This window comes from Dama dama, chromosome 32 (genome assembly GCF_033118175.1).
Source record: "Dama dama isolate Ldn47 chromosome 32, ASM3311817v1, whole genome shotgun sequence".
NCBI classification, from domain to species: Eukaryota; Metazoa; Chordata; class Mammalia; order Artiodactyla; family Cervidae; genus Dama; species Dama dama.
Window position 1 is genome coordinate 8,915,442 of NC_083712.1, and position 12,232 is coordinate 8,927,673.

At 51.5% G+C, this 12,232-nt stretch overlaps 1 protein-coding gene across 1 annotated transcript in view; it reads left to right on the top strand.

The window, feature by feature from the left end:
* Positions 1–12,232, top strand: part of DLGAP2 (DLG associated protein 2) — a 629,281-nt gene that overhangs the window by 615,921 nt on the left and 1,128 nt on the right. Inside the window, exons 15-16 of the mRNA XM_061134978.1 lie at positions 4,119–4,210; positions 10,851–11,003. Coding sequence (XP_060990961.1) covers positions 4,119–4,210; positions 10,851–11,003 — 245 coding nt within the window. The remainder of the gene's footprint in view (positions 1–4,118; positions 4,211–10,850; positions 11,004–12,232) is intronic.

Consider the following 12,232-nt stretch of genomic DNA (forward strand, 5'->3'; position numbering starts at 1 on the left):
AGCTGCTAATCTGAAGATCTCCCAGCCAGAGGCACAGACCGCAGGCTCAAGGTGCCAGGAGACCTCATCATCTGAGGGACCCCCATTCTCACTCGCCACGTTATTGCCAGAGCTGGGGTTCGATGCTCACCGCGGGTCTCCCAGACCTCCTTCCCTGGAGGTCCACGCTCTCTGGTCCGGCTCGGGCACCGTGCTGTCGGCGGTAATCACAGTGACCCGGGGGACTCGGGGACCAAGGGGGTGAGGAGGACAGGCCACAGGGACACTGCCCTGGCCCTGCGGTCTGTCCGGGAGTCCACACACTGAAGGTTAGAAGCGGGACGGCTTCCGAGCACCGCCGCTTCCAGCCGGGACCGGCCCGGTCACCGCGAGCCCGAGGCCCCGCCTCTGACAGGACGCAGCGCCCGCGGAGGGTGCGGGCAGCGCGCGGGCCGCCCCAGCCGCCGGGGCCGCGGCAAAGCGAGGCTGAGAGAAGGCGTGTGGTCGAGAAACGGGAAGCTGAGAAAGCCTGAGGCTTCGCCGGGGGTTTGTGGACTCGGGCGCGTCCCCACGCCTGGGTCTGGGGGAAATCCGAGAGACCCGCGAGGTCGTGGATCTCCGCAAACTGTGTACAAATGCTAGAAAAGCCCACCTCGAATTTGAAAAGAATAGTGTTAGTGTTGCCCTGGCACTTCATAATAAATTTAGGTGGAGTTGGAAATTGTAGAACAGGTGTGAAAAATAAATTAAAGGAGCAAGTCAGTTAATCAAATTTCTCTGTACATCAAAGGCCTGGGTTGTCTCAGGTTCTTTGTAAATTTGCATTCTGATGAGCATGAGCCCTTATCTGTAGCTCTTAAAAGAAAGTGGTTAAACTATGACAGAATTAGGGAAGGATAGTGGAAAAGAAATGGCAACCCACTCCAGTATTCTTGCCTGAAAAATCCCATGGACTGAGGATCCTGGTAGGCTACAGTCCATGGGGTCGCAAAGAGTCAGACACGACTGAGTGACTTCACTTCAGTGGAAAAGAATAAATTGAATTTTTGCTTCAAATTCTTTGCAATTACGGGAAGCTATTATTTACATTGTAGGTGTCGGATAGAACCATCCGCGCTGATGAGCACAGATTCCCTGCCATCAGCTGTCAGGCCAGTAGCCACACTCTGACATTCCTTACCTCTCCCGAGCAATAATCAGCGTATACCCTTTATAATAAGTCTCCACTATATTAAATCAACACCCAGACATCACCCCCTATCCATGCTGTGCTGAGGTTTATTAACTGAAGTCCTATATATTAATCCTCCCATTGAGGTGCCTTTTAAAAAGGATGTGAAAAACGGGGACTGAAAGTCCAGCATCACGACACCTCACAGACGACCCCACTGTTGACTTTCTCATGCTTTTCATCTTTCTTATGAACCTGTGGAGTAAGATGTTTGTGGCTATGGAAACTTTTATTTCAGAAACCACACTACTCTGGGGGGTTTCTTTTTGTTTGTTTTACTTTGTGTTACTGACAATGCCATTGGTTTAACTGATTGACTTTTTAATTATCACTTCAGCAAGCATAGCGTCAGTGAAAAAAAAAAAATGCATTTATATGTGAGTCACTTCTATATATTCGTACAGTGACCATTTGGTTAAAACAAGTCTCTTTAAAGGTCTTCGTCAGTCCTGCAAGTTACAAGGGTTTACAAGTGGAAATCAAACATGTTCAGTTTGGGGGCCAAATTGTGAACCAGGTGGGAAGTATTTTCAGCCCTTCCTGGCCATGCTCCGGCCCCTCTGCCTTCCTGCCCTGTGTCCCCTCCGCCTTCCCGCCCTGTGTCCCCTCCACTGCCCAGAGCTGGGGGAGGTGAGCAGGCCGGGGGGCCGAGGGGCGAGCCCCCTGCAGCAGGCTGCGGGCGTCAGGACACTGACAAGACAGCTTTCTGTTTCGTTCAAGTCTGAAAGGATGCCGCGGTGTTATCTAGTGAGCTCACTGGTATTGAAAGTTACAGTTTTAACTCTTGTTCACGTTTTGGAAGCAACCGAGAATTGGGTGACATTAGGGAAGCATTGGTTTCCTAGGGAGGGCCGTGGCTCTGTGGTTGTGCAGGGTGCTGGCGAGGGAGGCGCTGGCTACAGCTCATCTCCAAGAGGGTCAGAAAGACAGACATGCACAGAGATAGAGATCCCAAGAGATGGAGCGGAGGTGCTGGTGGTACTTTGTTTCAAGTACTCTGTGTGTGCAAGTCGTCACAACAAAGTTTTGGGGAACAGCAATCCAGACAAGTCAGAAAATGCAGGCAAACTCAGGAGCGTTTCAGGCCACTAACCCCCACCCCCACCCCCCTCACCCCAGGAGAGCACCACATGGTGGACACGCTGTCCGGGGCCGGGTGCTCACCCTGTAAGCACGATGGTGCCCCGGGCCTTCTGTTCCATGGCTGCTTTCTGTCCCAGTAGGACACGTCCTCGGCACCCCTCACAGACAGATTTCAGGGACTCCGGTTCCAGTTCGTGGCACTTGGCCGCCTGTGCACCGAGGCCCCCAGCTGTGTCCATGAGCCCCACCCCGGGGAGGCCAGGAACCAGGGTCTCAGTGGCTTGTGGCCCAGAAGTCAGAGTCCTTGAGGCCGGTTTCTAGCTCGCCCTGAATGAGCCTCAACTCATTATTTTGGAGGCTGTATATCAAAATTGGCAGTGTTTGGGGAAATTAGGGAGAAAGCTAGAGAAACTGAGTGTACCTCTCTGGACGTGGGCTGCACCCCTGTGGAAATGCCAGGTCTCAGGCCCACCCCACACCCCCTGACTCTGCCCGTAACCAGACTCTCCCCGGCCAAGTGACCCACGTGCTGAAGGTTCTGCCCTCTGGGCTCTTCTCCAGGCTGAACCTCAGGAATGTCCCAGGGTCGACAATCCGCAAGTACCAAAACACCCTGTTGGTGGTGATGGTTCAGTGTCTGCTTCATGCAAGACGAGCTCCCAGCTAAGATCTTTGTCTCGGAAGGCTCCCCACTCCCCTGGGCTGGAGACAAGCTGGCCCCACATGGAACGTAAGGGGCTCTGTGTAGCTGGTTGTTATCTGTGTTGTGCGGGTCTTAAAGGGGACTCAAGAGAGGAGACAGTTGCCCTCAGAGGGGAGTAGCTGGGGATGGCCTCTTAGACCGAACCCCAGAGACAAGGGCCCAGGTACAAAGGCCAGAAGCGTTTGCCTCCAGATGCCTAAGTGCCTCTGAGATTCATGGGAGTTGGGGTCTCCCAAAGCTGTTATTTCTGAAATAATGATGATGTTCACACAGGCCAGGATTGGGGCAGAATAATGGGAAGTGAGGAGGCACTTGGAGGGAGTGGGTGGGAGGTTTCCCAAAATTTTCATGCCAGAAATCTTTCTTTTGCCCAGTTCAAATCCCTAAGTCATCACAACTATCCAGTAAGTGGTTAAATCCTTTCCAGTGACAAAGCTGTATTACTTACTTTTTTAAAGTGCCCTTTGATTAATTAAGTTCTTACAACTTGAGATCCTTCGTAGATTAAACTGACCCTTGCTGCTCCTGACAGCCCTGGTGAGCTGGCCACCAGGTGCCAAAGGCAGGACGTCCTCACGCACGCTTCCAGGGGTCAGCATGGTGATGTGAGGGGCCAGGGTCCCTGACAGCCAGCTTACTCCCGAGGGGCTGGGTGGGCTAGCAGGACCTTTCAAAGGTAAATTTCCCCCCCACACTGAGGTGTCCTGACAGTCAGTATTTGGTCATCTTTGAATTTCCTTCATGGATCAGGATGGACCAGATGGAAAGATGGCTCAACTGTGACCGTTCCACACAGTAATTTCAAAGTTTTCACCTCCGGTGACCGAGGATAATGGCTTCCCAGGTGACTCAGTGGTAAAGAACCTACCTGCCAATGCAGGAAATGAGGGTTCGATCCCTGAGTAGGGAAGATCCCCAGGAGGAGGGCATGGCGACCCCCTCCAGTGTTTTTGCCTGGAGAATCCCACGGACAGAGGCGCCTGGGGGGCACAGTCCGTGGGGCTGCGGTTGGACACGACCGCACGCACGCTAGGACATGGAGCCGCTGCGGGAAGGCCGCCTCATGTGGTGCCCCTCTCCTGGCCCCCGCCGACCCGCCCTTAACCCTGTGTGTGTCCACAGTCCTCGGCAAGATCCGGAGCGCCGTGGGGAGCGCCCAGCTGCTGATGTCCCAGAAGTTCCAGCAGTTTTACTGGCTCTGCCAGCAGAACATGGTGAGTGCCCCCTCGAGACCCTAGGGTGCAGGTCAGCAGGCCGGGTGTCCACTCTTTCCGCCCTCACCTCTGCCCTGTCCGCTGTGAAGGACCGCTGCGGGAGCGCGGCCTGGTGAAGGACGGGGATGCACCCAGCTCCAGGGCCCAAAGCAGAGAGGCCTCGGCTGTGGACAAGGGATGGGTGCGGTGGGCAGAGGGCGGTGGGCCCCCAGCCACGAGAGTGTCCTTGGCCACCGGCCTGCCCCTGGGGACCCCAGGCAGGGGGACAAGTGTGAATCTTGTCATGGGAATGTCACGGTGAACGCAGCACCAGGAGGTGACTCCAATAGAAACACGTAAGCAGCCACGCTGAGAGAGACTGGCAGGGGATTCCAGGAGCAGTACCGGCTTTATGTTACAAGCAGGAGTGAACTGAAACACTGTGGACTAAGTTAGGAAATACGGTTGGCACTAAACTTGGTTCTGATCTTCCTGAAAATCAAAGGAAATATATATATATTATATACACATATATAGATATTCTAATGTGAATACTTACATATATACAATATTATGTATAAATAAATATAAATACATATCATTACACACATACTTTTCCTTATCTGACCAAAGAAAGTACTCACTTGATATTATTTTGGAGAAACAATAATTATTTGGAGAAAGTCATTGAAGAGTAATAGCTGAATGGTATTCACACTACTTTACAACCTCTTCTATGTATTTTTATTTATAATCCGTACACTGACCTCTTTCAGACCAAACATTTTCATTAACACACAAGCAGCAGTTCACAATGCCTCGACCTTGTTTTGCTCCGTCCTTAAATTCACAAGGAGACCTGTGAGTTTGCAGCATGTTCTTCCACATGGAGGCAGCCTAGCACGTCAGAGTTGCCAATTCATCCCGCTTCATCAGGATCATTAAAAAGAATGTTTTCTCCAATATTTTCCATTAATCCCATTCCAGTTCATCATGAGATTTAAAGCGTTAGCACCTGGTCTCCTCTGACGTGAAGTTACAATCAACATTTAAGAGCAGGGGACAGGCAGGCTTAGGGTCCCTGAAAGGAACATGCAGCTGTAGAAACACTCGGCTCTCCTGTCCCCCAGGCGTGTCCTGCCCTCCCCCTGCCCCAGCCCCACCCCATCGCCATCTCTGAGGACTCACCAAGGCCACCAGGGGGCGTGGTCCCCGTTCTGCTGAGCCGATGGGTGGGTTGTCTGTGTCTTCAGGAACCTCCATGCAGCACAGTTTCCAACTGTGAGCAACGCACGTCTTCTCTGCCAGATGCAGCTGGTATTAGACCTGAGAATTATCCAGCCTTATCCTTGACGCCTCTTACACACGTCAGATTGCACTTTGTGTTGGCCGTAGGAAGTCTGGCATTCCTTTTCGTGCGACCTCCATGTAGGGTTGGACCAAAAGCCCCGGAGCACTCGTTGGAGGAGGTTGCTGGGCTCTGGGCGGACCGTCGGCAGAGGGGCCGGCAGGGCCCTGCTCATCAAAACCACAGTGTCCTCGTCGGCAGCTCTAGTTCTAAGTCAACGGAATGGCCCCAGGGAGTGAGTCAGACCCACTAGCTGTTGAGGATGGACTCCGGGAAGGGCCTGCCCTTGACACTAGCGGGTGGACCCCTCTGGCCGTAGGGCCAGCGGCCCAGCAACCCCAGAGCTGGGAGAGACGGAGTCACACACAGACCGCAGGTCTAACGCTGCACTTGAATGAGACCATGGTCTCTCCTCAGCCCTTCTCAGGACACACAGCTCCCAGAGAATGTTCTAAAACAGAGCATCTGAGCCCACATCCCAGGACCTCCCATGCTGGGGCCGGGTAGCACCCCGGGACCCTGCGTGCAGTCAACAGGGATGGACGGCTCTGCACACTTGCCAGGGGAGGGGACTGGCCTGGCCCACCTCGATGTGACAGACAAGGCTTACAAACAGACCAGGGTGCATGAGTGTCCGGGGACACAGACACAGCCATGCCTCCCAGAAAGAAGCAGAGGACACAGAGCAAGACCCTGACCATACTGGGGTCCACCATGACTATGGCCTCTGCCCCCCAGAGCCCAGAGCGGAGGCCCAGTGACCCCGGAGTTCACTCTTGGGCGACGTGATCCTCAGACACGCGCAGGCCCTTCACACCTGCCCCTGTGGGGGGTGGGGAGGGGAGGAGGGGTTGCTGTGCCGGCTTCGTCCTCCAGGAGGAGGATACGCAGCTCAGGACCCGCTGTTGGGGGGAGGAGCACCCTGCCAGCCCCAGCCGTCCAGGGAGCCCCTGTTAGTCCCCCCGAATCCCATCACCTGCAAGGCACAGCCCGGAGCAAGGCCTTCACTGTTTTCCTTCACAAGCAGCGGCTGAGCTCAGACTCAGGCGAGTGCATGACAACCCAGGCCCGGCGACCTGATGAGCCCTCCCGCGCCTGACCCTGAGCCTGACCCTGACATGACCCTGACCCTGCACGTCGCCCTGACTCTGTACCCGACCCCACCCGACCCTGACCCTGACCGGACCCTGCACCTGCCTGTCAGGTCGCCCCCTGGTGGCTCAGTGGAGAAGGTCCTCACACAGTAAACAGCCGCCCGGGGTTGCAATTCTCACTCTGAGCAGAAAACGAGGGCTTTGTGTGCAAGTGGCTTGGACGGCGGTTCTGACCCCCTCCCGGCAGGTCAGCACAGCTGCCATCTGGTTGCGTCGGGCAGGATGGACAGCGCCCAGAGAGTGACCTAGTGGGTGTGGACATGGAACCAAGACTGGACGTCTGTGTCCCCCAGCATCCACACGTCGAGTCCTGGCCCCGGTGGGGGGTGACAGGAGGGGGCTGCGGGGTGAAGCTCACAGGGTGGGGCCCCGTGAATGGGTCAGTGCCCTGATAAGCGCGTGCAGGAGCAAACCCATCTAGGGGCCACATCCACCCTTGGCTGCCCATGCGCCACTCGGCAGGAACCTGACCTGCCAAGCCCTCCCTCCAGGCCGGGGCAACGGCATCCATGGTGCACACGTGGGGTGTCTCTGACCTTCAGAAGCAGGGCTGAGACCCCTCAGAGGACAGAAGGAAACAGGCCCCACCTCCCCAGTGCCCCCCACATCCAGCACCACCACAGACCCTGCCCAGGAGCCCCACAGGCATCCAGAACCAGAGGGCCTCCGGCCGCCAGAACTGTCCAGGCATCAAAACCTTCACAGGCGCCACCATCCCCAGGTTCTAAGAAAGCATTTTCTCCCAGTTGTGTTGAGATATAATTAACATGCAGCACTGGATAAATGTAGGGGTGCAGCACCATGATCTGACTGGTATACAATCATGAAATGATTGTCACCATAATCTTAGAGAACATCCATCACGTCTTGTGGGTACACAAAGAAGTGGAAAAATGTAATTTTCCTTGTGATGAGAGCCTTCAGGATTTACTCTCTTAACAGCTTTCGTACACAAGGAACAGCAGTGTTGACTGTATTTATCGTGCTGTACCTCACATTCCTAGTATTGGTTTATCCTGTTATTGGAAGTTTGTACCTTTGGCCACCTTCATGGCATTCTCCCTCCTCCCACCCCACCCCTACTTCTGGTAACCACAAATCTGGTCCCTTTTACTATGAGTTTGCTTCTTTGTTTTTTGAATTGCAGCACCATGTTAGTTCCTGATACACAGCATAGTGATCTGATGTTTCAAACTGATCAACACAATAAGTCTAGTTACAATATGTCACCATACAAAGAGGCTACACAATTATTCTTGGACTCCCCACACTGTACGTTTCATTCCCATGACTCTTATTTTGCAGATGGCAGTCTGTACCTCCTTATCTCCCAAACTTATTTCTCACCCCCATCCCCAGTCCCCTCTGCAAACACCTGTTTGTTCTCTGTATCTATGACTCTGTTTCCATCTCTTATGTTTGTTCCTTTGTTTTTTTTTGTTTTTTTTTTTTGAGTGTTTTATTTATTTATTTTTTTTATTATTATTTTTTTTTCCAGTGGGTTTTGTCATACATTGATATGAATCAGCCATGGATTTACATGTGATTTTTAGGTTCAACATACAAGTGAAGTCATACAGCATTTTTCTGTCTGACTTACATGTTATTGCAGATTTCAAGATTTCATTCTTTGTTATACTGAAGTAGTATTTCAGTATATATATATATGCGTGGCATCCTCTCTGCTGAAGGACACTTTGGCTGCTTCCATGTCTTGGCTATTGTAAATAGTTTTGCAATGAATATGGGAGTGCGTGTGTCTTTTTTAATTAGTGCTGTCGTTTCCTTCAGATAATACCCAGCAGTGCACCGTTGGGTTGTGTGCTAGCTGCATGTTTAGTTTTGTGAGGATACTCCATGCTCTTCTCCATAGTGGCTACACCAATCTGTGTTCCCACCAGCAGCACACAAGGGCTCCCTTCTCTCTGCATCCTCAAAACCTTGTTACTTCTTGTCTGATGATGGCCACTGGGACAGGTGCAAGGTGATACCTCACTGTGGTTTTGCTGTGCATTTCTCTGATGATTCGTGATGCCGAGCATCATTTCATGTGCCCGGGGACCATCTCTATGTCTTCCTTGGAAGACAGATCCTCTGCCCATTTTTCAACCACGTTAATAGACGTTTTTTTGGGCCATTGTAGATTCACAGCAAAACTGGGTGAAAAATAGAGAAAATGCCACATACTCCCTGTTGCCACACACCAGCCCCACCAGATGGTCCGTGTGTTATGACTGGTGAACCCACACAAATCCATCACCATCACTGCGAGTCCATGGTTTCCATCGGGGCTCACTCTTGGTGTTGGACACTCTGTGGATTTAGACAAATATATGACATGTGTCCACCAGGACAGTGACACGCAGAGCGGTCTCACGGCCCTGAGAATCCTCTGTGCTCCCCCTGGTCACCCCTTGTCCTCCCTCAGCCCCTGGCCATCTCTCAGCTTTTTCCTGCCTCCATAGTTGTGCCCTTTCCAGCATGTCCTACAACTGGAGCCACACAGAATGCAGACTTTTCAGGTTTGCTGTTGTTCAACTGCTCGGTCACGTCCAACTCTTAGAGACCCCACAGACCGCAGCACGCCAGGCTTCCCTGTGCTTCACCATTTCCCGGAGCTTGCTCAAACTTATGTCCATTGAGTCAGTGATGCCATCCAACCATCTCGTCCTCTGTCGTCCCCTTCTTCCGCCTTCAATCTTTCCCAGCATCAGGGTCTTTTCTAATGAGTTGGCTCTTCACATCAGGTTGCCAGAGTATTGGAGCTTCAGCTTCAGCATCAGTCCTTCCAGGACTGATGGACAGGAATTCAGGACTGATCTTCTTTAGAATGGACTGGTTGGATCTCCTCACAGTCCAAGGGACTCTCAAGAGCCTTCTCCAACACCACAGTTCAAAAGCATCAATTCTTCAGTGCTCAGCTTTCTTTATAGTCCAACTCTCACATCCATACATGATACTGGAAATACCATAACTTTCACTAGATGGACCTTTGTTGGCAAAGGCATGCCTCTGCTTTTTAATATGCTGTCTAGGTTAGTATAGCTTTTCTTTCAAGGAGCAAGGGTCTTTTAATATCAAGGCTGTAGCCACCATCTGCAGTGATTTTGGAGCCCCCAAAAATAAAGTCTGTCACTATTTCCCTTGTTTCCCCATCTATTTGCCATGAAGTGATGGGACTGGATGCCGTGATCTTAGTTTTTTGAATGTTGAGTTTTAAACCAGCTTTTTCACTCTCCCCTTTCACTTTCATCAAGAGGCTCTTTAGTTCTTCTTCACTTTCTGCCATAAGGGTGGTGTCATCTGCATATCTGAGGTTATTGATATTTCCCCTAGCAATCTTGATTCCAGCTTGTACTTCATCCAGCCCAGCATTTCTCTTAATATATTCTGCATATAAGTTAAATAAGCGGGTGACAATATACAGCTGTGATGTACTCCTTTCCTGACTTTTGAACCAGACTGTTATTCCATGCCCACTTCTGTTGCTTCTTGACCTGCACACAGATTTCTCAGGAGGCAGGTAAGGTGTCATGGCATTCCCATTTGAAGAATTTTCCAATTTGTTGTGATCCACACAGGCAAAGACTTTGGCATAGTCAATGAAGCAGAAGTAGATGTTCTTCTGGAATTCTCTTGCTTTCTCTGTGATCCAAAAGATGTTGTCAATTTGATCTCTGGTTCCTCTGCCTTTTCTATATCCAGCTTGAACATATAGAAGTTCTTGGTTCACATACTGTTGAAACCTAGCTTGGAGAATTTTGAGCATTACTTTGCTAGTATGTGAAATGAGTGCAATTGTGCAGTAGTATGAACATTCTTTGACATTGCCCTTTTTGGGGGTTGGAATGAAAACACATTTTCCAGTCCTGTGGCCACTGCTGAGTTTTCCAAATTTGCTGACATATTGAGTGCAGCCCTTTAACAGCATCATCTTTTAGGATTTGAAATAGCTCAGCTGGAATTCCATCTCAGATTTTTTAAATGTCAGCAAATACTCACGTAAACTGTCACCAGAGCCTCATGGGCCCTCAGGAGCATGTGCACCCAATTCTGAATTACGGGGGCTTCTCCCGGACCCGCTTCATTGGGAAGAGCAGCCCCTGCCCCTGCCCCGCCCAGGGGGCTCCGTGGCTCTAACTGTGCATGTGTCTGGCAGGACCCCAGCGCCATGCCCAGGCCCACCTCCCAGGATCTGGCCGGCTACTGGGACATGCTGCAGCTGTCCGTTCAGGACGTCAGCATGAAGTTCGACGAGTTGCACCAGCTGAAGCTCAGCGACTGGAAGGTGGTTGAGTCCCCGGAGAGGAAGGTAAGCCGCTGCTGCATCCCCACACAGAGCCCACCACCCCCATCCCTGCCCACAATCCCTGCACGCGCTCCAAGCACCACGTTACCATGTGTGTCTCGGTCTGCAGTTAACAGGACAGGATCTGCTACCACACCTAAACCTGTGTGTGCACAACCAGGCTGGTGCTAGAGTCATCAGCACGCACAGTCAGTCCCTTTCTTGCTGACAGTTCCGAGAAGACACCAACAGAACCCACGTATGAACTCGCAGTCACGTTTCCTGTCGGGCCCATCCTCTGAGTTATTACCGTCACCCCCACCCTCTGTGTGGACTGCACTGTGGTAGTTCCCACAGGAGGCTTCAGGTTGCTTACAGGGACACCTGTGGAGACAAAAACACTGTAAACTTCACTGAACAATTCAAGGATGTACACTTCCTGTAGAGCTGGCCCTGAGATAGGCTGAAAATGCCCATTAAGTTTGACCTGTCATTTCAGCTCTTCCCTTTAGGTATCATTTTCTCGAAGGCTGAGAAATAGGTGTGAATTCGCTATAAAGACATTGACTTCCTGACGCATCTTAGAGAAGTTCTCCAGAGTCATAATCTGATTTTCTTAGACAGGCATTGTCAATCAAAATGACAAAGAAAATTGATCCGAGATACTTTGGGACAGGGAAGTTTAACGTGTAGCTGAGGGTGTACATCTGGATAATTAACACGCAAACCATCATCATTCTTTTTCCCTAAAATGTGCCTCCCGTAGTCCAGGCTAGAGACCATCGCTCGATCGCTGGTGCTGACGAAGCCCTTGTCACTGCAGACAGGGGGCGGAGGGGCGTGCAAACGACCAGATTGTGCGTGAGCAAGTCCAGGAGGTCTATGGTTTGGGTGTGAATGAAGGCGATCATAAGTAATGATTCCCAGTGAAAAAGTTATTCTAGGAAACCACTAAAAATCCAACTTTTAAACTAGTCTGAAGATACATAAAAGTCCCCCGCCCCCCCCGCCCCAGCCCCAGGACAGCTGTGAGCCTGTTTGGACTCAAAGTGTGGGTGGAGGCTCCCAGGAGGACCGGTTTCTCACTGCCGCATGTTTCAGAGGCCCCGAAGGTGTGCACAGAGACAAGTACAGTCCTGCACTCAGGGCAGGAGTTAAATTCTGAAACAGCTGGAAGTCTTGGCAAAGTAATTACCCCAACTGACCCCTGCCATCAAGTCCGGAAGGACATTGCTTCTGGCCCTAAGGACAAA